General features: G+C 35.8%; 4 protein-coding genes across 6 annotated transcripts in view; 1 reads left to right on the forward strand and 3 right to left on the reverse strand.

Annotated features, from left to right (window-relative positions):
• Window positions 1-748, reverse strand: part of LOC130239360 (uncharacterized) — a 43,416-nt gene extending 42,668 nt beyond the window's left edge. The window contains exon 1 of the mRNA XM_056470490.1: window positions 314-748. Coding sequence (XP_056326465.1) covers window positions 314-424 — 111 coding nt within the window. The 5' untranslated portion in view covers window positions 425-748. The remainder of the gene's footprint in view (window positions 1-313) is intronic.
• Window positions 749-5,910: 5,162 nt separating this feature from the next.
• On the reverse strand, window positions 5,911-14,111 carry nsmce4a (NSE4 homolog A, SMC5-SMC6 complex component). 2 transcript variants are annotated; one of them, XM_056470909.1, is made up of 11 exons: window positions 14,029-14,111; window positions 13,290-13,529; window positions 13,109-13,189; window positions 12,868-12,998; window positions 9,845-9,987; window positions 9,253-9,352; window positions 9,078-9,168; window positions 8,302-8,396; window positions 8,171-8,216; window positions 7,997-8,082; window positions 5,911-6,182 (listed from the first exon to the last, which is right to left on the reverse strand). In XM_056470909.1, exons 2-11 carry the CDS (start codon window positions 13,504-13,506, stop codon window positions 6,132-6,134), a joined length of 1,041 nt encoding a protein of 346 aa, XP_056326884.1. In that variant the 5' UTR covers window positions 13,507-13,529; window positions 14,029-14,111; the 3' UTR covers window positions 5,911-6,131. The 2 variants fall into 2 exon arrangements, with proteins under 2 accessions (XP_056326884.1, XP_056326883.1); XM_056470908.1 differs by having other exon boundaries at window positions 8,302-8,447.
• Window positions 14,112-15,393: 1,282 nt separating this feature from the next.
• LOC130239904 (BLOC-2 complex member HPS6) lies at window positions 15,394-18,634 on the forward strand. Its single transcript, XM_056471277.1, has one exon. It carries the CDS (start codon window positions 15,675-15,677, stop codon window positions 18,195-18,197), a length of 2,523 nt encoding a protein of 840 aa, XP_056327252.1. The 5' UTR covers window positions 15,394-15,674; the 3' UTR covers window positions 18,198-18,634.
• Window positions 18,635-22,720: 4,086 nt separating this feature from the next.
• Window positions 22,721-26,082, reverse strand: part of prom2 (prominin 2) — a 30,323-nt gene continuing 26,961 nt past the window's right edge. The window contains exons 24-25 of one of the 2 annotated variants that reach the window (XM_056471090.1): window positions 25,359-25,471; window positions 22,721-25,257 (exon numbers count right to left, since the gene is read on the reverse strand). In XM_056471090.1, coding sequence (XP_056327065.1) covers window positions 25,182-25,257; window positions 25,359-25,471 — 189 coding nt within the window. In that variant the 3' untranslated portion in view covers window positions 22,721-25,181. Of the gene's footprint in view, window positions 25,258-25,346; window positions 25,472-26,082 lie in introns of both variants that reach the window. The other variant, XM_056471091.1, reaches the window with a different exon arrangement.

A 26,082-nucleotide genomic window follows, 5' to 3' on the forward strand; every position in this document is an offset into this window, starting at 1 on the left:
TTCCTTGCATCCTTTCCCTGTACAGATACAGTACACTGTCAGGCATCTCTTTGCACCTCCCCCTCTTTTTCCCTTCCATTCCCGCTTCCTTTCACACTCTTCATCTCCCAAGCTCCGACTACTACAGGCTAGTAAGAGAAGAGACAGCCAAAAATACAGGCATTTTCTTTCATATCCCCCTGACGTCAGCCCAGTCCGACACAAATACTCCCCCTCATCCTCTTTCTGACAACCACCGCACAGCCGGCAACGTCTTCACACTCGTTCATGTTCTGCCATTGATAGCCTGCAGTTGGAAAGACGCTGCGTTTACCTGGCTGCGTGCGACTCCGATGCAGCTTCCCATCCTGTATTCCATGTCCTCCTGAGGAGAGGTGACAGAAGCACTACAGGGCTTGCAAAAATAATCTCTCCAGGATTGCATCCCCACTACAAAGATCTGGCATCGCTGAGCAATGCAAGCAGGGTGTGAGCAAGTGAGTGCAAGCGTGCGAGGATCCCCTTCATGTGTGTGAGAGTGAGAGTGAGTGTGTGTGTGAGAGAATAAGCCTAGTCTACTGCAATGCCCAGGGTAAAACTATGACATAGATGCTCATTCTCAGTTATATAACAAAGCAATTATAAAAATAGCACAGATGAAGATTCAAAAATATCTTGATGGGTTTTTTTCCCTCTCCGTTCCTTTGTCAGGATTTGCAGTGATGCTAAGAGATGCTGCTCTGCGAGAGGGTAAAAAAAGCCCCTCTGTTTTGGACAGCGGCAGAGTCACACTGGCAGAGAGAGAGAGGAGAGGGAGGAAGGAAACTACAGAATAATAAAAATGAAAGAAAACATCATCTGCCAGTTTAAAAGAGCAGCAGCCGCAGGTATGATGACACAGTACTGAGCATCAACGAAAAATCGCCATGAGGAGAAATGATGGAGCCACTCAAGTGAAATGGGACAGTAGCAGAAAATAAAAAGGAAAATAGGACAGTCATGATGACACAGATTAAGCCTTAAAAAGAAGTCTGAAATCAAAATTAGCCCCTTATTTTTTTATATGTTACTGTTCAAATAGTTACTAACATGGTGAAATTACCACAATAGCAGTTGGTCACAACAATCATTTCATGTCTTCTTTAAAAAGAGGAAACAAATACAAGAAAAAAAGAATGATATTGATTTGAGGTGCTGTCTGGATAAAGTCCCTCACACTCATGATTGCTTTTGATCTTGAAATTTAAAGCGCTGGTTTATATAAACATTAAAATTCTGTTATTAATTACTCACTCTCGTGTTGCTCTAATCCAGAGGCTTTTGTTTATCTTTGGAACACAAATGAAGATATTTCAGATGAAATCCGAGAGCTCTCTGATCCTTCATAGACAAACAAAGGTTCAAACTCCAGAAAAGGAACCAAAAACATTGTCAAAAGATTTCACGTGACTTCAGTGGTTTAACTGTAACACAAGGCTCCAAAAACACATTTGTGTGCCAAAACAAAAACATTGTCTTCCCTGCGTCAGGTCATCAAGGAACACACAAAAAAATTACAGCTTCATATGAATACTGTTGAACCACTGGAAAATAACATGAAATGTTTTGACAATGTTTTATTTTTTCTGGACTTCTTGTGATCGCTGTGGTCTATGTAGGATGAGGGAGCTCTCAGATTTCATCTGAAATATCTTCATTTGTGTTATAATGATGAATCTTAGATTATTGGAAGTGTGATTAATTAATAATAAAAAAAATTGTAAATTCATTATTGGGTGTATGAATCATTTAAAACCACAGTGTCAGAATAATATTGATTAATAGAAATATCAGCATTTTTTTTATTTAACAGTACTGGACAGTATTAGATATTTGACGAAATTCATTTTATTTTGTGTTCAAATGTTTTATATTACATTTAATTTGCACAACTTTGCAATCAGTTGTTAACTAAAAGGACGCCTTAAAAATAACCCAGATTTAACCCTTCAGGAGCACCATTTCTGAAAGAGTGCTTATAATAAATACTCAGAGTATTTATTGTTCATCCTCAGTACTCAACATATAACGGACTTTGACAGAAACATTTACTTTAAGCATTTACTTTAACTTCATTAATTCATTTTCTTTTCGGCTTAGTCCTCTTTATCAATCAGGAGTTGCCACAGCGGAATGAACCGCCAGTGTGTCCAGTATATGTTTTACACATCAGATGGCCTTCCAGCTGCAATCCATCCACATTCTCATTCACACATACACTAGAGACAATTTAGCTTACCCAATTCACCTAAAGCGCACGTCTTTGGACTTGTGGGGGAAACCCACACGAACACAGGGAGAACATGCAAACTCCACACAGAAATGCCAACTTGGAGCAGCAACCTTCTTGCTGTGAGGCAACAGCGCTACCCACTGCGCCATGATATCGGTCATAACATTAAAATAAGTAACATGGCCAAAATACAATCTGTGCATCCCATAATGAAAAACTGGCTTTCAGCAAAAATGCAAACTTCTCCTCCAAAATAGAAGCAAATTTACTGTATTTTAATTGTATTGACTAAAACTAGACACCATGCACATATACAGCACATGATGAAAGTATTACAACTTTCAAAAATATCAATGAAAACCATCTACAATTTGTATTTTGTATATATGCTCCCATTATTAAGTTTGACTAGATTTCTGCCACCTTGAAAACAACCATAACCACCAATCTGACCACCCCAAAAGAAAACATTCATTTAACAATGAAAAACAACACCAATCCTGTTTATATGAAAGCACACCAACAAGCTGGTAAGAAACCTGGAATTAAGGACATAAAACAGGGATTTAACTGAGGAAGATTTGCCACCCTGATATAAGAATACAAAAACATCTGCTGCCCATTACTATACTAAAGTTTCCCGCCACTGACCTGAGCACAGATTTACACCATTGCACCGTCCAAAAAGTCCCTGCAGCTGCGAGAAGTGTCTTGTGAACATGAGTGTTAGTCGGACAGCAGGCAGATCCTCCAAAAGGCTTCAGATGTCAGAGGGATCAAACTACAGGGCAGTTAATCCAAGCTTGGACCAATCTTGGTGCATATGGAGGGCCACACTCAACAGCTCTGTCTCAACTCCCTGCATAAGCATTTTACACACACACACACACACACACGTAACAGAAAAAAGTGCAAGACAATACAAATATTAACAGATATAAATGGGCAATTATTCCTGAATAAAGGCAAGAGCTGAGATTTATTAACATTTTATTAAGTGGGCTTCCAAACCTGTTTGAGTTTTGTTCTGTTGGACACAAAAGATATGGAGGACGAAACCTGCAAAAACTACATTAATAAATATGCAAATATATAAGTACATGAGCAAATAAATCCATAAATTCCTGCATAAATTAAACAAGAAAAATTTCGCATTAGATTTTTTGACTGGCTTCTGCTGATTGACAGACACCCTCTCATTAGTATGTTGAGCTGAGGAAAAATAAATACGCAACTACGTTCAAGAATGAATAAATGGTTGAAGGGGCGGGAAAAATAAACTTTCAGTTTAGCATTTTCTTATTCCTCCAATATCCGTGTAATTTATTTAATTATTTACCTGCCTGCACAATTAATTATCTATATATTTATGCAAGAATTTGTGGATTTTTATATACATTTATTTATTTGCATATTTATTTATTGTTTTATTTATGCATAAATGTATGGATTTATTTACTCATTTATTTGTTTATGTGCATATTTATTTATTTATTGTTATAGCAGGTTTCTTCTTCCATAAAAAGACAATGTTTTGAGTAATGTTAAAAACTGGTAGTCTACAATTCAATGGTATTTTTCTACTACAGACACTAATGAATTAGCTCCAAACATTCTTCAGATTTAAATATCTTTTTGTGCTCAACAGAAAATGAAACTCGTAAAGTTTTGGAATCGGTTGAGGGTGAGTAAATGGTGCGTTTTATTTTTTCTGTGAACTATCCCTTTAAACCACGGTCGTCACATATATCCAGTTTAAAAATGCAGCATGTAAGTTTGGCACCAGGTGGTTGAACTAGGTATTGCATTCCCGGATCAAAACTCGTGCAAGCACAGGTCGCCAGATTGATCTAACAAACACCTGAAATTTATATTTTATTAACGGTTGCTGCCGAACAACAGGATAAACTGACAATGTTTACCTCAGGAACAACTCTTGCTTTAGTCAGTGCCAAATGCTAACATTGTGAGTTTGAATGCCGTTTTACATGACATTTATTGCCGCAGCAGGTAGTTCACCTCAGACCTTGAAAATAAAAGAAACCATTTCTAATTAAACTTTAGAACTGACTCGAAACCAACACATATCAGCGGTTCAGCATGTACATTTGATAATTTAATATTGTTCAATATGTATTAATCAGAATATAAACGTTATCAATTAATTAGAGTAAACGTAACAAACGTTACCATGAGTGAGTGCATATTCTGTGCATCTGGATGGCTGTATTTAAATTTCTGTCGTGTTTCGTCTGGTGCAAACAGACAAATTTCTCATCACTGCAAAACTCCTCATGTAGTGTGTTGTTAGGACTCGGGGTTACAGCGTAACCTGCTCACCTAATAGTTACATTTGTAATATTTATATTATTTGCTAATTAATATCTAACTCAGTCTCATTTCGTGGCTGTTTCTGTCCACCAGTGGTCGCATTTCGGTCGCGCACACCTTCAAGATAAAGATCGGGCGGCCAGCCGGAAGTGCGATTTGCACATGGCAGCATTTTTTATGACACTGAATAACAATAATTAATATTTTACAGTACTGTGAGGGTTGGGTTTAGGGTTAGGGTAGACGTTAAAAAAATACAATTTATTGGGTAATTTAAGAGATAGCATAAATATTTATTATATAATTCTCGGTACAACTACTGTTTTTACATTACTGTGATGGTTGGGTTTGGGGTTGGGGTGGGGATAGACATTAATAAAATACAATAAATGGGAAGTTTAATAAATAATATAAATAATTCTCGTTAACTTCCGGCCGCAACCATATACGGCCTTCAAAGCAACATATAATTATGAAATATAATTGGCTGAACTGCCAGTGGGCGGGTTAACAGAACCAAAACAACAGTTTGATTTCGGCACGTAAGACATATCCAAAGCAGAATATCTGACTTCAGCCTTTTCAGATAAACAAGAATCTTCTTAGCATGTTTCATAAATATCTGCAAAAACATATTATGGTATTTGTATGGTTTAGAAGAGTCAAAAAAATTACATACAGCGCCTTTTAAACAGTACATTCAGATCAAAGACTGTAAAATATGATTCAGATCCAAAAGAAACAAAACAATATTTCACCACTAGGTGGCGATGTTTGATTGTAATCTACAGTGAGAGTCATCATGGCCATTAGAGTCAGGATATGGCATGTCCATCTTATTCATACTTTTGGGAATTTATAAAACTTTATTTTTTATGTCAATCAGTAGTGCACGAGGATAAAATCCTCACTTTTCCATGGCCCAGACTTGTAGAAAGGGCTCCATTGAATTACACCAGGACACAACTTTCAACTACATTAAAAGTATCTTTACCCAAGATTGATACACACTCATATCTATACAAAAATCATAGATATGTTTAATGGAGCAGGTTAACTTTCTAATATGACATGAGTAAATGTCCTTTGTAGTGCACTAGCTGTGCGAATGGAGTTTTGACTTGCAAATAAGGAAATATATCTTTGCATAATGGTTTACAAAACAGACTTGCTTTATGAAATAATGATCCCATTCGAACACATTCTACCTAGTCATGGTCTTTGTGCAAAACGGACATGTTATTCTTAACATTTCAAATTCAGAGAAAGAAAAAAGACACTGATAGATAGCAGAGAGTTGGAAACCTTGTAGGTTTCCAGCAGATGAATATAGTTCTTCAGTTTTACTTTAAATTTATTGCATTCAACACAATAAAATTTAATTTCACGTTACATTTGTTGTATTAAACACAAATTTTACAGTTGTTACAAAATCCAAATAGTTTAGCTCTTAAAATTCCTATCCAAAACATTAAAAATATAAAAAATATCACAACTTTTTATTATACAAACAGATGTCATTGGCATCTTTGTTCTCCTGTGACAAAGCTTATGGAGGTGGTATGAGAGCTTGCTTTATATCAAAGGCATCAATGATTTCCTGCAACACACAGATCAGAGATTTGTTATTTCATGCAAAGAACTGCACGTTAAATAAATACGTAATCATGCACAGAAATGCTGGAAAACCTGGAAATACTTCATACATAAAACATTCCTTCATGTATAAATTCGGAGAGACAAAATCTTTGTCTCAAATTTAATTAGTGTTTCTCTGATGGTGCGTTTTGACGATGTGAGTGTGTATTTGGACACATGGCATATGGATAAGCTTAAACAGGTCAACATGTCAGCTTTGTAGATGCTAGGGCTTAAATGACAATATCAGTTACAAAATAGAAATGTTTTAGGCCTCATTTTTATCTAGTATTATGATGCTTTAACAATCTGTTAAACAAGTGGGCATTGGATAAAACAAATTGATAGCAAGTTGACTTTTGCCCACTTCCAGAAGTGCTTGATCATAAGTCACACAACAGGCGTGTTCATTTAAGAGTAACTAGTGCATAACACCAAGTGCTCCGGCAAAAGTCATTGAAGAAAAAAAGAAAAAGAGGGAAGAGTCTTGACGAAATCCAAACACAAGCAGACACAATGTTCATTCAGGTAGAAACAGTAATGCGTCACAGCCGATAACTTGTGACTGGATCCCTAAAAATATATTAATGCAAGTTGGAAGGCGCTTATGTCCATTTTATTTTCAGTATATCCACATAATATGCATCTATAAAATGTTAGTATACACTTTTTTTTAGTTTCATAAGAAACAATGCCTGCATATTTAAATTCTACAAATTCTGAATTCAAAATAATAAATCCGTACAACCACAAATTACACTGTGAAATTATTTTAATTGGAGTATATTTTAATATGTTTATAACATAAATCAGGCATGTGATCAGCCGAGGAAAAAATAAGACGAGACCCACCCAATATAAATACATTTGAAGTCAGAATTATTAGCCCCCTTTGAATTTTTTTCTTTTTTAAATATTTCCCAAATGATGTTGAACAGAGCAAGGAAATTTTCACAGTATGTCTGATAATATTTTTTCTTCTGGAGAAAGTCTTATTTGTTTTATTTCGGCAAGAAGAAAAGCAGTTTTTAATTTTTTAAAAGCCATTTTAAGGTCAAAATTATTAGCCCCTTTAAGCTATATATTTTTTTTTCGATGGTCTACAGAACAAACCGTCGATATACAATAACTTGCCTATTTACCCTAACCTGCCTAGTTAACCTAATTAAGCCTTTAAATGTCACTTTAAGCTGTATAGAAGTGTCTTGAAAAATATCTAGTCAAATATTATGTACTGTCATCATGGCAAAGATAAAATAAATCAGTGATTAGAGATGAGTTATTAAAACTATTATGTTTAGAAATGTGTTGAAGAAATCTCTCAATTAAACAAAAATTGGGGGAAAAAATAAACGGGGGGTAATAATTCTGACTTAAGCTGTATATAAATATACAGTGTATACATTTAAAGGAGACTTATTAGGTCTATTTTTACTAGATGTAAAATAAATCTTAAATGTCCCTAGAGTGTGTATGTAAAGTTTCAGTTCGAAATACCCCACAAATATCTTTATATAATTCTTTGAAACTGCTGCTTTTAGGCTTTAATCTAAATTGCAATCTTTTGGTGTCTGTTCAGATGAGGGTGAAGCTACACCTACTCATCAGCATAGCAGCAGAATCAAAACAGAACTAATATTATTTTTGTATAAAACTGATATTAGTGTAATTATGCATAAATGATTGTTAATACAAAAGTACATGAAACGTGTAACAAGCACACTAAAATAAAAGTGTTACCAAAGGAAACACTAAAAACAGCTGTAAAGCACTCACCCTCCAGCTTTCCTGGCTGATAGAGATGACACACTGATGTCGAACGGCAGCTCCACTAGGCTGCATCTCACCTTCCTCTACTGGAGCTACAACACAAGCACAAATATTACAACCTGAAAGTACATTCAGCCAAATAAATAAAAATACAACAGTGACTTATGGATGGGATCTAACCTATATAAGGCAGCCCATTCTCCAAGTACATCCTCGCCAGACCATCCTGAAGGTAACAAATAAAAAGGATTTAATTCGCTATTGTGTGACTTGTGTTGAATCTCCAAGGCTAATGTAGCATTTTAACTCACTCTAATGAGAAAAGACATGTGGAAGATGTTCTCCACCGTCCGGGAGAAGGAGTTGGGGTCGATGACGAACTCATAATATGAAATAGGTTCCTCTGCTGTTCCAGAGAGAGAGGGTTTTAAGTTTATTGCCTTATCAGCTTTTCTGGCTATGTCATGGCAAAAAAGAACAGATCAAGTTCACAACAGTTTACTTTTCTATAGTTAAAAAATATTTTAACAACAAAAAATTATCAACATCCATAAATAACACACAAGATAAAATACATTATCATTAATAATAATAATAATAATAATATTCATTCATTTTCTTTTCTGCTAACTCCCTTTATTAATCGGAGGTCGCCACAACAGAATGAACCGCCAACTTATCCAGGATATGTTTTACACAGCGGATGCCCTTTCCGGCGCAACCCAACACTGTGAAACACTCATTCACACACATACACTACGGCCATTTTAGCTTATTCAATTCACCTATAGCACATGTCTTTGAACTGTAGGGGAAACCGGAGCACGCGGAGGAAACCCACGCCAACACGGGGAGAACATGCACACTCCACACAGAAATTCCAACTGGCCCAGCCAGGGCTCAAACCAGTGACGTTTTTGCTGTGAAGCGATTGTGCTATGCACTGCGCCACCATGATGGCCCCATATTAATAATATATAAGATAAAAGTCTAAAAGTTTTTTAGGGTTTACTTTTGATAGAAATTGTACAACTTTAGAAGGACTCAAATAGTTGGAATCTGATAGTTAATAGCTCAATATGCTTACAGTCATCAGCGAAGTATCTTTGCAGACATCCGAGAATCCTTTCCACCTCTTTCTCCGTTGCCTCCTGGTGAGATTCTTCCATTTTCTTCAGCTGTGATGACAAGGTATTTATTTAATTTCTTAAAATCAGGTATTTTGGAGAGACAGTCAAGTGTTTGCATTATAATGAGCAGACCTGGGTGGGCATAATCCGTTTCTCCTCTCTGCTGGGCACTCTCCTTTGCCTTTCAACTCTCTGCCGTGGAGGAGGAGGCTCTGCCAAAAATGAGCCCAACCTTGAATATTAAATAAAACAAAAGTGTTGAATAACTTATAAAAGACTGTAAGAGGTATCATTATATATTATATACATACATTATAGAAAAACTGATTTATAGTTTAAGTACGAAGAAATAATTTCATAAAGAATCACTGTAAATTATATTTAATTATTTTATTTGCACCAAAATGCAAGACAGAAAAAGATAAAACCTTGTATAATAAATTGACTATTTATTTGATCTCATTTATTTTGATCTCATCTTATTTTTTTGATTTGATTTCAGTTTTTCTTTTTTAATAAATCTACAAAAATGTTAACAATTCTGTGTTTTTGTGTCAATGTGGGGTGCTGTGTGTACATTGAGGGAAACTTAAATGAGTTTAGCAAATGGCTGCAATATAACAAAGTGTGAAAAATTCAAGGCGGTCTGAATACTTTTCATACCCACTGTATACTGGGATACAACTTCATTTCATTTGACTTCATTTACTAAGGTATTACTCACATGTAGTGGAAAGCTGGGGCTGTTCTGAAGCAGTTCTCAGCTCTCTTTGCAAGCTTAAGCCAGGCTCCCTCTGGTAAATAACCCTCCAAATTTCCATCCATACCACTTTCATCCTCCAAACGATTCAGATCCATGAAGGACAGCTAGACAGAACAATACAAAAACAAAATCAACCCAGAAAATAAATACTATCGAAATTAATCTGCACATGGTTTTATCCTCAGAGACAGATAATATCTATCCTGTCCTCTTACAGTAAGTGTGTAACCATAATCTTTATGGTGCGTTTAAAAAATAAAAACATTTAGTCCTGGTTTTCTGAGCATTCAGTCTAACATTCTTAAGACCAAACATAAATATAATCAATAGATGTTTTTTATTCTATATTTAATGACAGAACCTACTCAACATCCAAAATAATCCAGTGTGCAGGGCCTAATGGACCCATTAGATGTGTGCGCATGTAATGTAATTTTTATCAGCTCTGAACATGAAAAGCAAAATGCACCATGGACTCCTCAAATAAAGATCTGCTGCAAGAGATGCATTTCTGATACTATAATTGAACTTTAATGGACGAAATTACGTCAAGGAAAAAACAAAGTATATAACCAGAAAAAAAAACTAAATACTGTATGCTTAAAGAGGTAGTGCAATGCTATCATGTATACAGACTTTTTACACTTATTCACATGACTCTCATGCTCAAACCAGGGTCAAATTTCATTAAATAATAAAAACACTTACTCATAACACAGTATGTGTATTTCTTTTACAAGAATCGTACTTCTGGGTAGTAACCAATTTTGTAATTCTTTTCTCAAACTTGGCTCTCATTTATGTAACAGGATATTATGTAGATATTTAATTATGGTCTCTTCTCCCGGAAAAGGGCCCTTCAGGAGTTATTTAGAATGCATAATGTTTATATTTCTATTGTGACACGCATGATATGACATAACACGCCGCAGCCTCGTTCACTGCAGAAGAGAACAGAGCTGCAGGATTTACAACATGTCAATTGAGATGGGGAAAAATAGGGTAAGCGTTTTAGTAGGGCTAGACGATAAATCACTTTTATCCATTATAGTAGTTTACATCGATTGGTTTGAATAAAGAACTCGTTTTTCACTCTTACACATACAACGCTCTCCTATGGGCTCATGTAGTTCCCCCCACATTTGCCATAGAAATACACTAACAACATGGCACTGAGCAGAGAAACTCTGAGAAATGTTGTGCTCTTTAGACCATTTTTGAGAAATGTAAATGATAATAATGGTCCTAATGTATTTCCTGTTTAACATTTTTAATTTCCATAGCTTCTGAGAATCCAAAAAGAGCCATATATTGATAAATAACGTAATGACAGCTGTTTTAACATGAAAATATGATTGACTTGCCTCTTATTACAGTCATGATATAGTATGAGAACAAGCAGGAAATGTTCAAGGACCAATGACATGACCACATTGAAATTGTCTATAAAATGAAAAAGAACATGGCCACACAAGCACACCAGTAATTATTTAATTATGATATGCTTAAGCTAATTATATAGGTTAATAACCCTAAATGTAAAAATATTTTTTGTTAAAAAAAAAAAAAAAAAAAAAAAAAAAAGTCTGGGATTTTTTTAAAAAGATCATATCACCCAGCCCTATGTTCTAGTTAACAAAACAGTGTGTATCTGCTGTGAATAACACGTTGTAAGAGTATATGAAAATTTATTATTATTTCTGTCTTCCATAGTCATTACATTTGAATGCTCTGACCACACTGGTGTGATCGTATACTCTTGGGACCAACCTAGACTAATCAGACGGCCTCAAAGAATTAAGATTACAAAGTTTTACGATTACCGCTGTTTTAATTAATGTACTATGAGAGACAGTAGTCCACACTTACACACTAAAGATGACCAGTGGTGTAAAGAAAATAAGTGCAAATACTCAAATTACTGTAATTGTGTAGTTTTTCTCAGGAATTGTAATTTACTGCGTAGTTTTAAAAATTTCTACTTTTACTTTCTCTTGAGTACATTTTTAGTGCTGTTTTAGTGCTTTTACTCCACTACGTTCCTTCAACCTGCAGTCACTATTTTTTTCTTGTCTATGGGGATTACAAAAATCAGTCCTGTAATTTCTGTCCAATCAAATCGTGCAGAAGGTAAATCACATCATAATGAAGTGCCTCAAGACATGCTTTATAATTGCAGCAAACCGTTTAGAAGCATTAAAATTGTCCAAGAAGATGTCCAAAATCTTTACACGCATTGACCCAGAGTGTTTAGATGCATGTCACTGATTAAAAGCTGACGAATGTTTAGTGTATGATGACCGAAATTACCTAAAACACCCAGCAGGCATAAGACGTCAACATGATGTCAGATTGACGTTGTACCCTAATGTCATGGGGACATTGCATTTTGTTTGGAAACGAAAATCAGGTTGACGTCAAAACTCAACGTCAGGCCAACGTCAATGTCCAACCTGAAACGAACTAAATATCAATGTCTAATGATGTTACAGCTTGATGTTATGTGGACGTTACCACTATGATGTCTATCAGATGTTGGATTTTGGTTGCCATACCTGATGAATAAATGTCAGTATTTGATGTCAATATGATGTTGTTTTAAGATGTTGGCTCGACATTGGATTTTAGTCACTTTCTTACAACCTAAAATCGACCAAATATCAATATCGTTTGACGTCATTATTGTGACATCAAAATATCGTTGTCCTTAGACGCTGATTAGACATTGAATTTTGGTCACCTGACATCACAACCTAAATCGAACCTAATATTAACGTCTTACGATGTTGTGTGCCTGCTGGGCAATAACTAAATCCACTTTAGAAGTATTTAAAAAACTGGTGAAAAGATGCAGTACTACTCTATAGGCAAAGTGAGCATGTTACATCCCATCTAAGCAATCTGTCCTTTTTACGTCATTATCATGTATACCAAGCAGAACTAATACATGTCTTCCAAACATGTCAAGTCACACCATAGCTTACCAAATGTTCTGCAAATGCAGATGGGTCAAATGAAGAGCCTTCAGCATGTAGCTGGCTGGCCTTCTCCTTCCCTAGATCAGTGGCTAGTACCAAGAGTTGAGCGTCTAGAGCTGCTTCACGAGCTTGTCTCACTAAAAGCAGACGAAGCAGGAGAATATCATGATAACTGAAACGTTTGCGCACAGAGCTCTAGCAAAACATTCATTAAGCTAATGCAGTGAACATGCTGTAGAAATGATACCATTGGCAAAAAGCTTGTTGGCCTCTTCCAAAACATCAGTGAGTTTATTGTTAGCCGGATTTAACATGTCTTCGCGATTTTCTGTCAACAAACAAAAAAAGAAGAATTCTTAAGAATCTGCTCGTACATTAAACATCACAACTGCATCACCGAAACCCATTTGAAGAGTATCAACACTCACGCTGAACTTCATTGATCAGGTCCCTGTATTTGCTCCTGATCTCTCTTCTGCGTGTTGGATCATCGTCTTCCTGACTAATACCAGACGGTCCACCACCAATATCATCTTCATCACCCATATCACCCGATCTCTCAGGCCGGTTCTGTCCACCCACTCCATTGGTTGACCCTCCTGACTCCTCTTGATTAGCCCGGGACCTTCTCCTTGAATCAGACATCTTTAGTGATTCTGATTGGTTTTCTGTTCACAAAGACACTTGTGTCAAAACACGAATAAAACAGAAATTGTACCTTTTTATTACCCTAAATTGCGTTTTGTCTATCAGATAGAAGAAGTTTCACGCAGATATTCAACATAATGTAATATGATATAATATAACATAATATAATATAATATAACAATATAATATAATATAATATGCGTTTGTAGCATTTTTTTGTAAAGTATAGCATCAATTGAACTAATGTGATACAGTTTTTGCTAATCACATGCTGATTAAACAGTATTTCACTGTTACACGAACACATTTTAGTGTTTACAAACTGATTAGAGCATATGTACGTACAGTTTATAATAATTAACGTTACACACTACCTTTAAACATACTTCCCGATAGTTATCATGATTATTTCAGTTGACCGAAATATGCGAGCAGACATCGTAAATTAACACCAAGGCAAGAATCAATAAACACTAATGTACAAAAACTAACAAAGCAGAGTGTGCAGTAAACACTTACAAACATTAAAAACATTAAGGTTCGGCATTTGCATCAACGGTGAAATTTTCGCGGGAGCAGGAGGAAGTGTACTTCGCGTCATTTCCGACGCATTCAGTGACGAAGCTCGTAGCTATCGTGCTTTATTTTTATTCTATACAATTCTATTTAAATATCTCGCTGTGTTGTTGTTATACTATGTGTACTATATTTAATACTATTTAAGCTTTGTTTACGACCTAGAAATGTTCTTGTCTGTGAAGTGAACTCACATCCTTGTGGTATTTGTAGTCCCCAAGCATCAAGTAAGCAATTTGCCTTCAAAGAACACACTATATAATCAGTGTTGTTGGACAAAACCTAAAAATCGTTTCATGTAATGTTAACCACAGACATCAATTACCGCATACACCGGAAACATACTAAAATCCCGAAATTAATCTATGGCGAATCGTTAGACTACAAACTGACGTCATGACTAAGCATTTCGGATTGTATTTATTTATTTTTTTGGAATATTTATTGCATATATTTTATGCATTTTTTTATTCATAAGCAGAAATGGCTTAAATCTCTTTTGTTTGTTAGTTTTTTCTTGTCGAATCTTGTTTCATCTCTAATATTTACTAAAAACAATAAAATCGCAAAATGTTTGATACATTATAGCAACCTTTTTAAACCCTTGTCGATTTGATTAATTTCTTCTCTATTATGTAAGAGCTTTTAATTACTGTAAACTAATTTATGTAAACCCACATTTTTGGTCTATTCTCTTGTTATTGTTAATATTTATTTTTCTCTGTATGTTACATTTACACTAAGGAAATATAATTGTCATTATTCCTTCTTATTTTACAAGTTTGACAATTTTAAAAAGAGCTTTTTAGAATAGACATTTTTTAACAGAGTGAAATTTCTTTAACACTGAGTTTGTATTTTTCAGATAACTAAATATATATTCAGGTAAATCGGATAGCATAATATCCTGGTGTCCTTTTTATATGTAATATGTATCCGATAGAATAGAATACAATAGAATAGAATAGAACATAATAAAATCTAATACATCTAATAGAATATAATATAACATAATAAATATAATATAATATAATATAATATAATATAATATAATATAATATAATATAATACAATATAATATAATATAATATAATATAATATAATATAATATAATATAATATAATATAATATAATATAATATGCCTGATACATTTGTAGAGCTGGGTGAATCAAACTCCTCCCTTAAAAGAGAAAAAAAATGAAACAACACACGGGGTGTGTTTTAAAACGTAGTACGTCACCTACCTAGGCAGGATTTCTGGCTCTTTTTTGTTGTGATGATTGTAGAGCACTGCGCTTGTCTGTTTAGGCAGCTGACTGGGTGTTGAAACACATCCAGCAGATTCCGGAAATTAACAAACTCGTGATGTCAGGAGGAGTGGGAGAGAAACAGACAGCAGAAGAGAAATACTCGTGTATTTCGCAAAATTTGTGGATTATAAAAATATGACATCGTCTTATTATGGAGTTAACGCGTGAAACGAGCACTGGACATGTTTCCTGGAGACTGCGGATGATCGCTGGTCTAAACTGAAAGTGATTACACGAGCGGTTGTGTTCTTCCTATTCAAACCGACGCTTCAGCAAACATGACGCGACTCGCGTTGGAACAAGTGACTGATTTCGGCGATTTCACCAAAGGAAAGGATCTGAAGGAGTTTTTGAAACGAGCATACTCCAATATATCTTCTCAAAACTGCCTGTCTGATGTGCGTCTGAGTCCAGACGGACGTCACATTCATGTCATTGTGCGCCAGCCTAAAAGTGGTCTTATGACATACGACAAATATCAGCGAGCCCATCTCCTGCAATGCCAGAAGCACATTGATTTAGTGCTAACTCGAAATGTGCCTATTGTGGATGTCCTGTATGTTTCACAAAGCAGCAAACCAGAAGATGGAGCCTCAGTGCTGGGGGTGATTTTTGAGAATGGAAAAGTGGAATTCTGGAAATTCCTGGAATGTGGATCAGGCTGGCGTTTGCTCCAGACTGTGGATCTGTGTAACAGCCCTCGTGCGAAAGTAGTGTCTGTGAGCATGTGTCAGAATTTCATCATATGGTGTGAGGAGCGACCGCCATCAGAGAACTCCAGTGCTGTGTGCAGCAACTTCAGGTTCTGCATCTGCAAGAAGACTGTAGAAGTTAATAACGATGGCGGTGTCAGTTTGGGACATGTGAAAATTGCATTGCATAATAATCCTCAGTATATGACCATCAGTTCTGGAGATTTGGTTTATTTGCTCCCAGACACACAGGTAAAGTCTTTGATGGGTGTTTCCAAGGTTTTTCTTGCATGGTCACCTGAACACGACACCTTTAAAGTGCACAGTGCCAGTAGCTGCACGCTTATGAAAAGCTCAAGCAAGGAATCGGACTTCAAGAGACTTGTTTCTGACTGCATTGGCCTTATATCCACCATAAATCCTTCTGATATACGAGGATTCTCTCCGGCTGGATGTGGAGACCTCCTCCTGCTTCTCAGCACTGGCTGGGTATGTATTATGAAGAAAGATGGCAGTCTTTGCAACATATACAAACTTCCTGATAACTGCCTAAGTGCTAGTGGATCCCAAAACAGCCTTAATATTTACAATGACACCCTGGCGCTAACAATAGGCAGGACCCTTTTCTTAATTGACACCAAATGTGGCCTGGAATTAGAACGGATAAGCTTAAAAACGGAGGGTCTTCTATTTGTAAACTCGCATGACAGTCACTCTCCACAAATGCTGTCAGAAAGTGGGCTGTTTGTGGTGACACGAAGACCAAAGCCTGCTCTGACACCTTCAGAAGACTCAAGCGCACTCTTAATCGAGGCTGTCTTCGAGGAGGCATGTAAATATTACCAGCAAAGAAGTCTAAGTAGCACGCAGCTTACAGTGGAGAAGCTCAAAAAAGGAGGGATGTTTCAAGCTCCCATATCACTAGCTGACATCCTCAAGGATTACCTCAACAACCAGAAGACTAAACCTGGGGAGAAACATTCCTCAGGTCAAGAAAGGCTCATGAGCTCGCTCGAATCAGAGCTTAGAAGTTTGGTTTTGCTGGAGGACATCAAAACATCCATGGTGAAGGCTTCGGAGAAAGACCTGGAGAACTATTGTGAAAGCTTGGTGCAGCAGGAGATCTGCCGTCTGCTTGGTGGAGAGCTTGAGAAGGAGAACCTTCAATACCTGAATGGCATCTTTCAGCAGTTTCCAACTTACTCCTGGCATGGCATTCAGTCGGTCCTGCATCTGAGGTGCAATGGTGAAGGTTCGCTGTCATCTAAAGCTCCGGCTGAGTTGTGGAAAATAATTCTTAGTCCTGTGCAGCCCACAGCCAACTTTGCTCACTGCAACGGTCAGCAAAAGCACACTGCAGTCAACCTGCCTGTTTTTGAGCTCTTGTGCCACTCCATCTTCAAATTCCAGCCCAGCTGGCTCCCGAGGTTTCTGGAACTGGCACAACAGCAGGCTGGCACGTCCTCCTCATGGAATTACGGAGTGAAGGAGAGCTCTGAAAGCGTGCCGCTCTATAAACGGGCCATGACGGTGCTCCCTTGTAAAGGAACTTACCAACACCTGGAGGTGGAGCTGCTTTTGTGCAGCGAGAGGCCTAACGCGATAATGCAAGCCCTGCGGATTCTCATTGAGCAAGGCCAGTGGGAGCGTGTGACGCAAGTCGCCGAAAGGTTCTGCCGGCAGAGCCCGCTTCTAAACAAAGAAATCTTCAGCACTCTTCTCTGTGAAGTGTCCCAACGTAGAGACCTTGACCCTTATTTGGACCTTCTGTGGACTCTTTGTCCTGAGGACATGACCGTGACAAGCATACTTAACACTGTACTCAAAAACATCCCAGGTTCAACAAAGAATTCGGGACCATTTGAGGCTCAGGGAAGTCAGGTCACCATTGGACTTTTGAAACCACTACTCCAAAAGGTTCTTCAAAGGGAGTCCAAACCAAACCAGAGGTACGTAGATATCCTTCAGTCTCCAACAATTCCTCCGCTCACTCCTCCTCGCCAGCCAAAAGGACTGTCCAGAAACACTGAACGGGACGCTGAGCTCCAGGAGGCCAAGCAGAAGTCTTCCTCTGGATCACAAATGACATCTCGAACAGGCCTGGTCTGACTTTTACACTCACAAAATCACATCTATATACTCTTATTAAATGGGTATTAAAGAGAGAGTTCACTCCAATGTTTAGATTACGTCATCATTTACTTACACTTATGTTCTTCCAATTCCAAAGTTTTTTTTTCTTATACAAAAGATAATATTGTGAAAAACAAATGAATGTCATACAGGTTTTGAGATAGACGAAAGTGAGTAAATGATGACTGAAGCTACATTTTGGGTCAACTGTCCATTTAAGGATTTAATCACTGTGCATGGTCTGAACAAAATAATGCATCTTTATAGTATTGGATAGTATTTCATTAATAACTATGAAAATTGTAAAGTAATAATGGCAGTGTACAGATGTTTATCTGCTGCTTTAATTATTCCTAATATAAAATTAATATGTTTTTATGTTGACATGGTTTGCTGCATTTCATCTTCATCTTCTACTGTATGTCTTCAGTGTTTTTAAGCAGTATTTTCTCCTTCCTAACCTTTACATGTTGTTTTTTAATGATTTGTCTTCATGAAGGAATGCTGTCATCCTAATATTAATGGAAGGTTAGGAATGACTAAGCATAATCCACATTTCACACTTCATTTATTTTATGACCCCCTATTGACACTACAGTTTATCATCATATGCTGGTATAGTTATTATTTTAGGAAAATCCCGTGGAAGACGTAAGCTAATGATTGTATGGGTCAATTATGAGATGTACAGTAATATTTAATGTAACGTGCATGTGGATGAAATAGACTATCAGACCTTAATGCTTTCAGGATTGCTCTTGTATTTACTGCTATCACAGGGCTTTTAACATTGTAGAAAGCTATTAAATATGACTCCAGTACATTGCTGTTGGTCATGTCTCCTTCTGAACTGAAATGTCATTGGTTATTTATGGTCGTGTGGTCAGAGACGGGGATTTCTGATGTGTTTTCAATGCAAAGCTTTATAAACTCAGTATGTCTCTGTTCAGCTCCTCCCTTTGCATTTTTCCTGGGCTCAACAACCGCATTCACGGCCCTGCTTTAAATTCAATTCAGCTAAATTCTATTATACAGTGAGCAGCTTCAAACTCGGTCACATTGGACAGGCTTGTGTTGCCCTCAGTCGACTCTGTGGCTAATTGTATTTAGAAAGCTGAAACACTTCTGTTTTTCCCATTGTCTGTTTACTAAATGTTGGTTTGACAGAGCAGTCACTTAAAAGCAATAGTCAATAAGATTTTTTCAGCTAATTGAATTGACTGTAAGTGGGAGTTATGGATATTTAATACACTGTAAAACCCAACAGTCAACTTTATCAAATGAAATGAGTGTAGTCAACTCAAAATTGACTGAAAGTTACTACTTTTTTGAAAAGAGTTTTAAACTAATTAAATTAATTAAATACTATTATTAATTCAACATTAATGAAGTTCACAGTACTCATATAGATTAGTTTTTTTTACTCAAATGGTTTGTAGCAATCGGTTTCCTCAAACGGTTTGAGTTGCCTTAACGTATTGGGTTTTACAGTACTCAGTTGGTTTGAGTTCTCTTTATTTATTGGGTTTTACTGTGCTCAAATTGCTTCATTTATTCAAATAGATTAAGTTCACAGTACTCATCAGGATTAGTTAGGAACTGAAGTAGTTTGTTTCCTCAAATGGTTTGAGTTACTTTAACTTTTTTGGGTTTTACAGTGTATGAAAAAGCATTCCTGTTTCAAATGAAGGTCCTTTTTTGACTTTCTGTTCATCAGAGTATCCTGTACAAGTGCTTTCTAAAAGTTTTTTACATTTTCATTTAAATATTAAGTTTTAAACAATCAAAGACTCTGAATTATGGTAACAACAAAACAAAACAGTCAACAAAACAAAGTAAAAAGTGCTCAGAAGCTCCTTTAGAATTATTACAAATTATAATATGTGTTAAGAAGAATGTTTTTGCTGTGTACTTTTTAGTATTTTTAATATACATTTCCAATGTAAATATAATTATATTGTTTGAAATATATTTTAGGAAATTTTGCAAGATAGGAAAACTAAGAATGTTTAAAAATGTTTTTGTTTTGTTTTTTTTATAGAGGATTTAAGCTAAATATATTTAGATATGAATTATACATTTTCTTAAGATGTGTTGTTTATTTCTTGGTTTATATATAATAACCTATATTTGATTGAAACTTTACTTAAAGGGCACCTATTTGACCCCTTTTACAAGATGTAAGATAAGCCTTTGGTGTCTCCAAAATGTGAAAGGTTCAGCTCAAAATACCCAGCAGATTATTTATTTTAGCCTCCAGAATTTGCCCATTTTGGTGTCCGTTTGGTGTTACGGTTTAGCTGTTTTTGTAGCCTGTGGCTTCAAATGCAAATGAGCTGCTTCTCCTCGCCCACCGTTCCCATGTGTCTGTCTGCTTCTCATCATGCGTTAAGTCAGATAAACAGCACAGTGACAGAGATAGACTCGGATGAAGCTGAAGTACAGCTCATTAGTCAAACATACCAATTAAGTTTATTTCATGTATTGTGGTGGAGTTTAATCAAGCCTTTCTGAAACGATGAGTCACACAAATTTCATTTGCACTACTCACAGACACACACACACACACAAACACACATATTAGGTGTTTATATCGGTTGAGAATTATAGTGATTTAACTTTATTAAACATGCTCCGTTTTAAAAACGTTTTAAACTTATAAAACTAATAAAAATCACAGAGAATTGGAACAGATATTTTAATCTCAGTTTATTTGCAAAAAACTGTTCCGTGGACATGTGTAGACATGTTATTATAGAAACATGATGCCTGTCAATCAAATCGGTGGGCGGGGAAAACCACACTCCTACATCACGTTGCAGTGGGCCCCAAAATCACAGGGATTTGGGTCTTATTTTACTGTCAGAAATTTTTTTTTTAAATTATTGTGTTTCTATCACTCCAATATGACAGTGGACACGCTATACCTACACACTATTCTGTCCAAACAACTTACAAAAGTTGATTTTCATCATAGGTGCCCTTTATTTTGATTGCTATGCAATAATATGCACCCTTTGTAAAGCTGCTTTCAAACAATAATAATTGTAAAAAGCGCTATACAAGTAAACTTTGAATATAACATACATTGAGCAGAAACAATGAAGCATTCCTCCAACCCCAACATAATAATGCTAGTATTTATTTACAGAATCAAATTAAAACAACAATAAAACGTTTAACAGTAAAAAGAGAAATATGAACTCAAAACCATAAAATAAATACAAATATTCAAGCAAATCTGTTTTTAGTAAATCCTTGGATGTTAACCCAAAATTAATTCTCCATACATGAACTATTTTCCTTTCCTGCAACCTTTGTCATGAAGCAAGATTTAACAACCCTGCATTACGTTTAATCATTTTCTCATGCCCTAGACTCACCTAGTAGGTGAGTGTGTGTGTGCGTGCGTGCGTGCGTGCGTGCGTGCGCGTGCGATTTAGTTGTGAAACATTTCTTCCAGACCTCTTGCAGTGCATGTCTATTAAGCACCTCTGGCATTTGCTAATCCACATGCAAAGTACGAGCCCTAATATTGAGCCTTTTCTGGCATGCTTTCAAATGATAACCTCATATATGACATATTGCAAACGTTTTTAAGCGATACTACACTACCATTAGTTTATTTAATCCTGATGTCTCTGTTATGATAGAATATTTAAAAGAAGCAAAGACATACACTCATTGGCCACTTTATTAGGTACACCTAAATAGTACCCTTTTGCCTTAATCCTTCATGGCATATATTCAACAGGGTACTGGAAAACTCCTGAAATGAAATGATCCATGCTTTCATGTTGTTGACGCCAATTTCTGACCCTACCATGCGAATGTTGCAGCAGAAATCGAGACTCCTCAGACCAGGCAACATTTTTCCAATGTTCTATTGTCAAATTTTGGTGAGCCTGTGCACAGGTTCAGGTGGGCAGGTGTACCTAATAAAGTGGCCGGTGAGTGTATGTGTGTAATGCATGTTCCACTGCTCTAGTTCTTGTAATAGGTCAGATTAACAAGACAATGCTTATGTTTTAAAATAAATGTCAGTCTTATGATAAGTGTTTAGTGCTGTAACAAAGATCACTGCGAATACAACAATCTGAAGATTCTTAAAAGGCACTCTAAAAGATAAAATAAGTGTTTACTGTACTCTTAAGCATCACAAAAAAATTATTTGTGGTTTGTTCAAATTACTTATTTAAAATGAGCTGAACAACACAATTCTTGAGGGTGTTTTCATTGTTTGATGTTTAATCTACTTAAATTTTTAAAAACTAATAAGGTAACTTCATTATTTTATGTAGCTGGGTTCCACAATTCCTTCATGTTGTCCCAACACAAATTAAGTTAACTTAATAGTTTTTACAACTTAAAGTGGATTGAACATAAAACAATTAAGTTGTCCCCCATAAAAAAATTAAGAATTGTGTTGTTTCAGCTCATTTTTTATAAAATCGAACAAGAAGTCTTTTTTTGAGTGAATGACAACAATATAACACATGTTCATTATCACAATATGTTTTATTATTAAATATACAAATGTGTATGCAGTAGTGCTGTGAGGTCACAGGAATAGTGTGTCGTGGGGGAAGGGTTTCTACTCCGGTTAAATATACTGTGGTAAGAAATGATTTACACCAAACAACCAGCTTCAGCATGGATGTGTGAGCACTGAGCACCCTTTATTACTACTGTGATTAATGCATAACAAAAGGAAGAAATGTTTAACAGACTTCAGAATCCACAGCTGAGGTGCACAACTGTCTTTGCAATTAAGGCCCATTCAAACGACGAATCAGTACCACAAACTTCAAAATATTTTCTTTAGTGTTCAACATAAAAATTATAATTAAACCATGTAAGGGTCAGTAAAATGCGAGTAAAAAGTCATTTTCGGGCGAACTATGCCATTGAAAAGCTTGAACATTTAAATATATTACAAATTACAAAACAGAACAATATCATCAGTCTGTGTGGATATTACTGTAATACAGTTATTCATTAACATACTCCTCATTAGAACAGTATTACTGAAATGTTGTATTTATAAATAAAACACAATGATATAACAGAATATCTATATATACGTCTTGGGAAAAAAATCATAAATGTAAATCCCAGGACCTCATAAAGTGCTTTCTAATGTTCAGACTCCAATTACAATACAAAAAAATGAACATGTGTAACAGTAAATATATGCTTTTCATATAAATATTAAGACTGCATCCAAAAATCACCCCTATACCCTTAAATAGTGCACTATTTGAAGGAGCAGCTATTTGTAGTGGTGTCTGAAAGCATAGCTGATGTGGATCAATCCTACAATGCATTGCAATAATGAGTGTATAACCAATGTACACTCAACGGCTAGAGAATACGCATAATGCACTGTGAGAGTTTGTGTGCCGCATCAATTTCCACAGCTGAAGGTGGAAATCCTAAAAGTGGACGTCCAAAATGAAATCCTAGTGAAATTGAAGGATTCAGATTTCTACCTGGATCAACGTTTATCCTTTTCTCATCATCCTCTTTCTCATTTTATTAAATATGGTTATTTGATTAAGTATTTCACTTTGAAATGATTTTTGAATAATGAATAAAGTTAACACATTGCTTAATATAAGAATGTTCAGTGAGCTTCCTGTCTCTTTGTAACTATTTTCAGGAGCCACCAAACTAGGTCAGAGGTCACAGAGACCTCGAGTGGAACTGAAGGGGTGAGGACTGGAAACAACTGTTTCTATTATTGTTATTTCTATGAGTTAATCCTATCGAAAATGTCTAAAGTGATTTTGCTATTTTTACGGTTAATTCTTTTAAAGAGATTCTACTTTTTATTCAAGATAGATTTTGTATAGTAAAGATATTACAACTGCCTGAATGTAGATTAGACCGGTTTTAACCAGTTTTGATAAAGACAGCTGAGAGTACACTCAGCCTTGGGTAAGAAACAGATCGTACTTTAAGTGTGTGTGTTCTATTTGATTGTGGAACTGTTTCACAGGTCTGGAGTCAGCTCTAAACAGTCTAGTGGACGTCTGACGTTTATATGCTTAAGATATTGTTCAGAATTGTACGCACGCACCCATGTGGGAATTGTCCTAGTCTATCTGTGTTTTAACCAATCAGGTTAGAACACCTATATGTATGATGCAGTTAATGACGTTATGTGAAAGTATAATTGTTACTGATTTGTGATTGTAAGCACAGGAACTCATTGTGAGTGTTGAAGCTGGCTTCTGCTGATGAAACTGCAAACTATCTTCAGTAAACTTCATTTATTTATTTGAATCTCTGACTCCGGCTCTTCTTCATCTGACTGATGGGTCATTCTTTGGGTTAAAGCTGTAAATTACTTCTACAGAATCATTTTATTATCATTTTAAAGGTCATAGTAAATTGGAACAGTGTAGTTCAGTAAATTGGAACAGTGTAGTTCAGTAAATTGGAACAGTGTAGTTCAGTAAATTGGAACAGTGTAGTTCTTCATCCTGTACTTTTCTAAAGTTAAAGTTAATTTGTTAAATTTAAGTTTGTTTACATGACTAAAATCAAAATGCTTTGTTTCATTACTAATATATACGTAGCTTACTAAATGTTAAATAGCTATCAAAAGGTCTATCCAAGAATTTGAAAATCTAATCTAAGGGATTTATCAAGCAAAGCACAAACAAAATGGCAAGCAAGCTTGCTCCTTTTTACTCACTCCTTTAAGTGGACTATATTAGTGGAATAATTTAGGGAGTAGTGAATAAGGGTATAGGCCGATTTCAGATACAGCCCAAGTGTTGAAATCATTAGACAAAAGAAATGATATTAACAATCTGTGCCACTATAAGTAAAAAAATAAATGAAAATCTATTTTTGGCATTGTTTTTTTCTATATTCGCTGCCTATTTTCTTCCCTCTGGTTGAACTGACTGATTTAAGGATGAGTGTGTGTAAATCACAGGACAGTACACATCATTGTTTCACATTTTCCACGAACTCAGGTTTGAGGTTGGCCTTTGGGAAAGGATGCATCGGGAAGTTATTGTTCCTTCAAAGAGAGGAATCATAAAAGTTGAGTTGATCGATAATAAAAAAGCTCACAGTATTCGTGCGCATATTAATATGAATATAACTTACACCATAACTTACTCATACACATCTGAATACTTCATCCTGCGGTAGTACTTGGCCAGTTTAACAGAGAGAATGATGCTGGGGATCAGGAACAACATACACCAGCCCAAACTGAACCAAAAGGCGTTCTGAGGAACCAACAGGACATCATTTGTTAATAGATCCGTATACATCTTTGCATTGCGTAAATTATTTGCATAAATTCCATTAAACTGTAAACAATGAGTGAAATGTTTTGAAAATTGTATTGAATGAGGTGGCATTATAACATTATTTAGCCATTAAAAAATGAAAAGGTAACTTATTAAACATAACAAATTACTTTCGACATGGGCAGACCATGAATAACCTCAAAAACTGGAAACATGTCTTTCCACAGCAGTATTACAGGAGAACATCACATTTTATTACACGGCTCTCTGGAATACTTGATTCTAATTGGTCAATTACAGCATTATACAGTATAGTATGTTATTCCCTCAAAACAACCGGTTGAACTAATAACTAGGGCCAGACAGAATCTGCAGAAGTTTTTTGCTATTTCTGCTGAGAATTTTGGTAAAAATCTGCGGATTTCTGCAGAATTATTTTGGGAGTATCATAACTAAACCCTTAATATGTGGAATAAAAAATAATATCTTTTTAACTTTTATTTAATGTTTAAAATGCAAATCCAATTAGATCCGCTTTATTTGGTAAACAAAGCAAGTCTCTCATATAACATATCTACTAAAAGACA

The sequence above is a fragment of the Danio aesculapii genome, chromosome 13 (assembly GCF_903798145.1).
Source record: "Danio aesculapii chromosome 13, fDanAes4.1, whole genome shotgun sequence".
Lineage (NCBI taxonomy): Eukaryota > Metazoa > Chordata > Actinopteri > Cypriniformes > Danionidae > Danio > Danio aesculapii.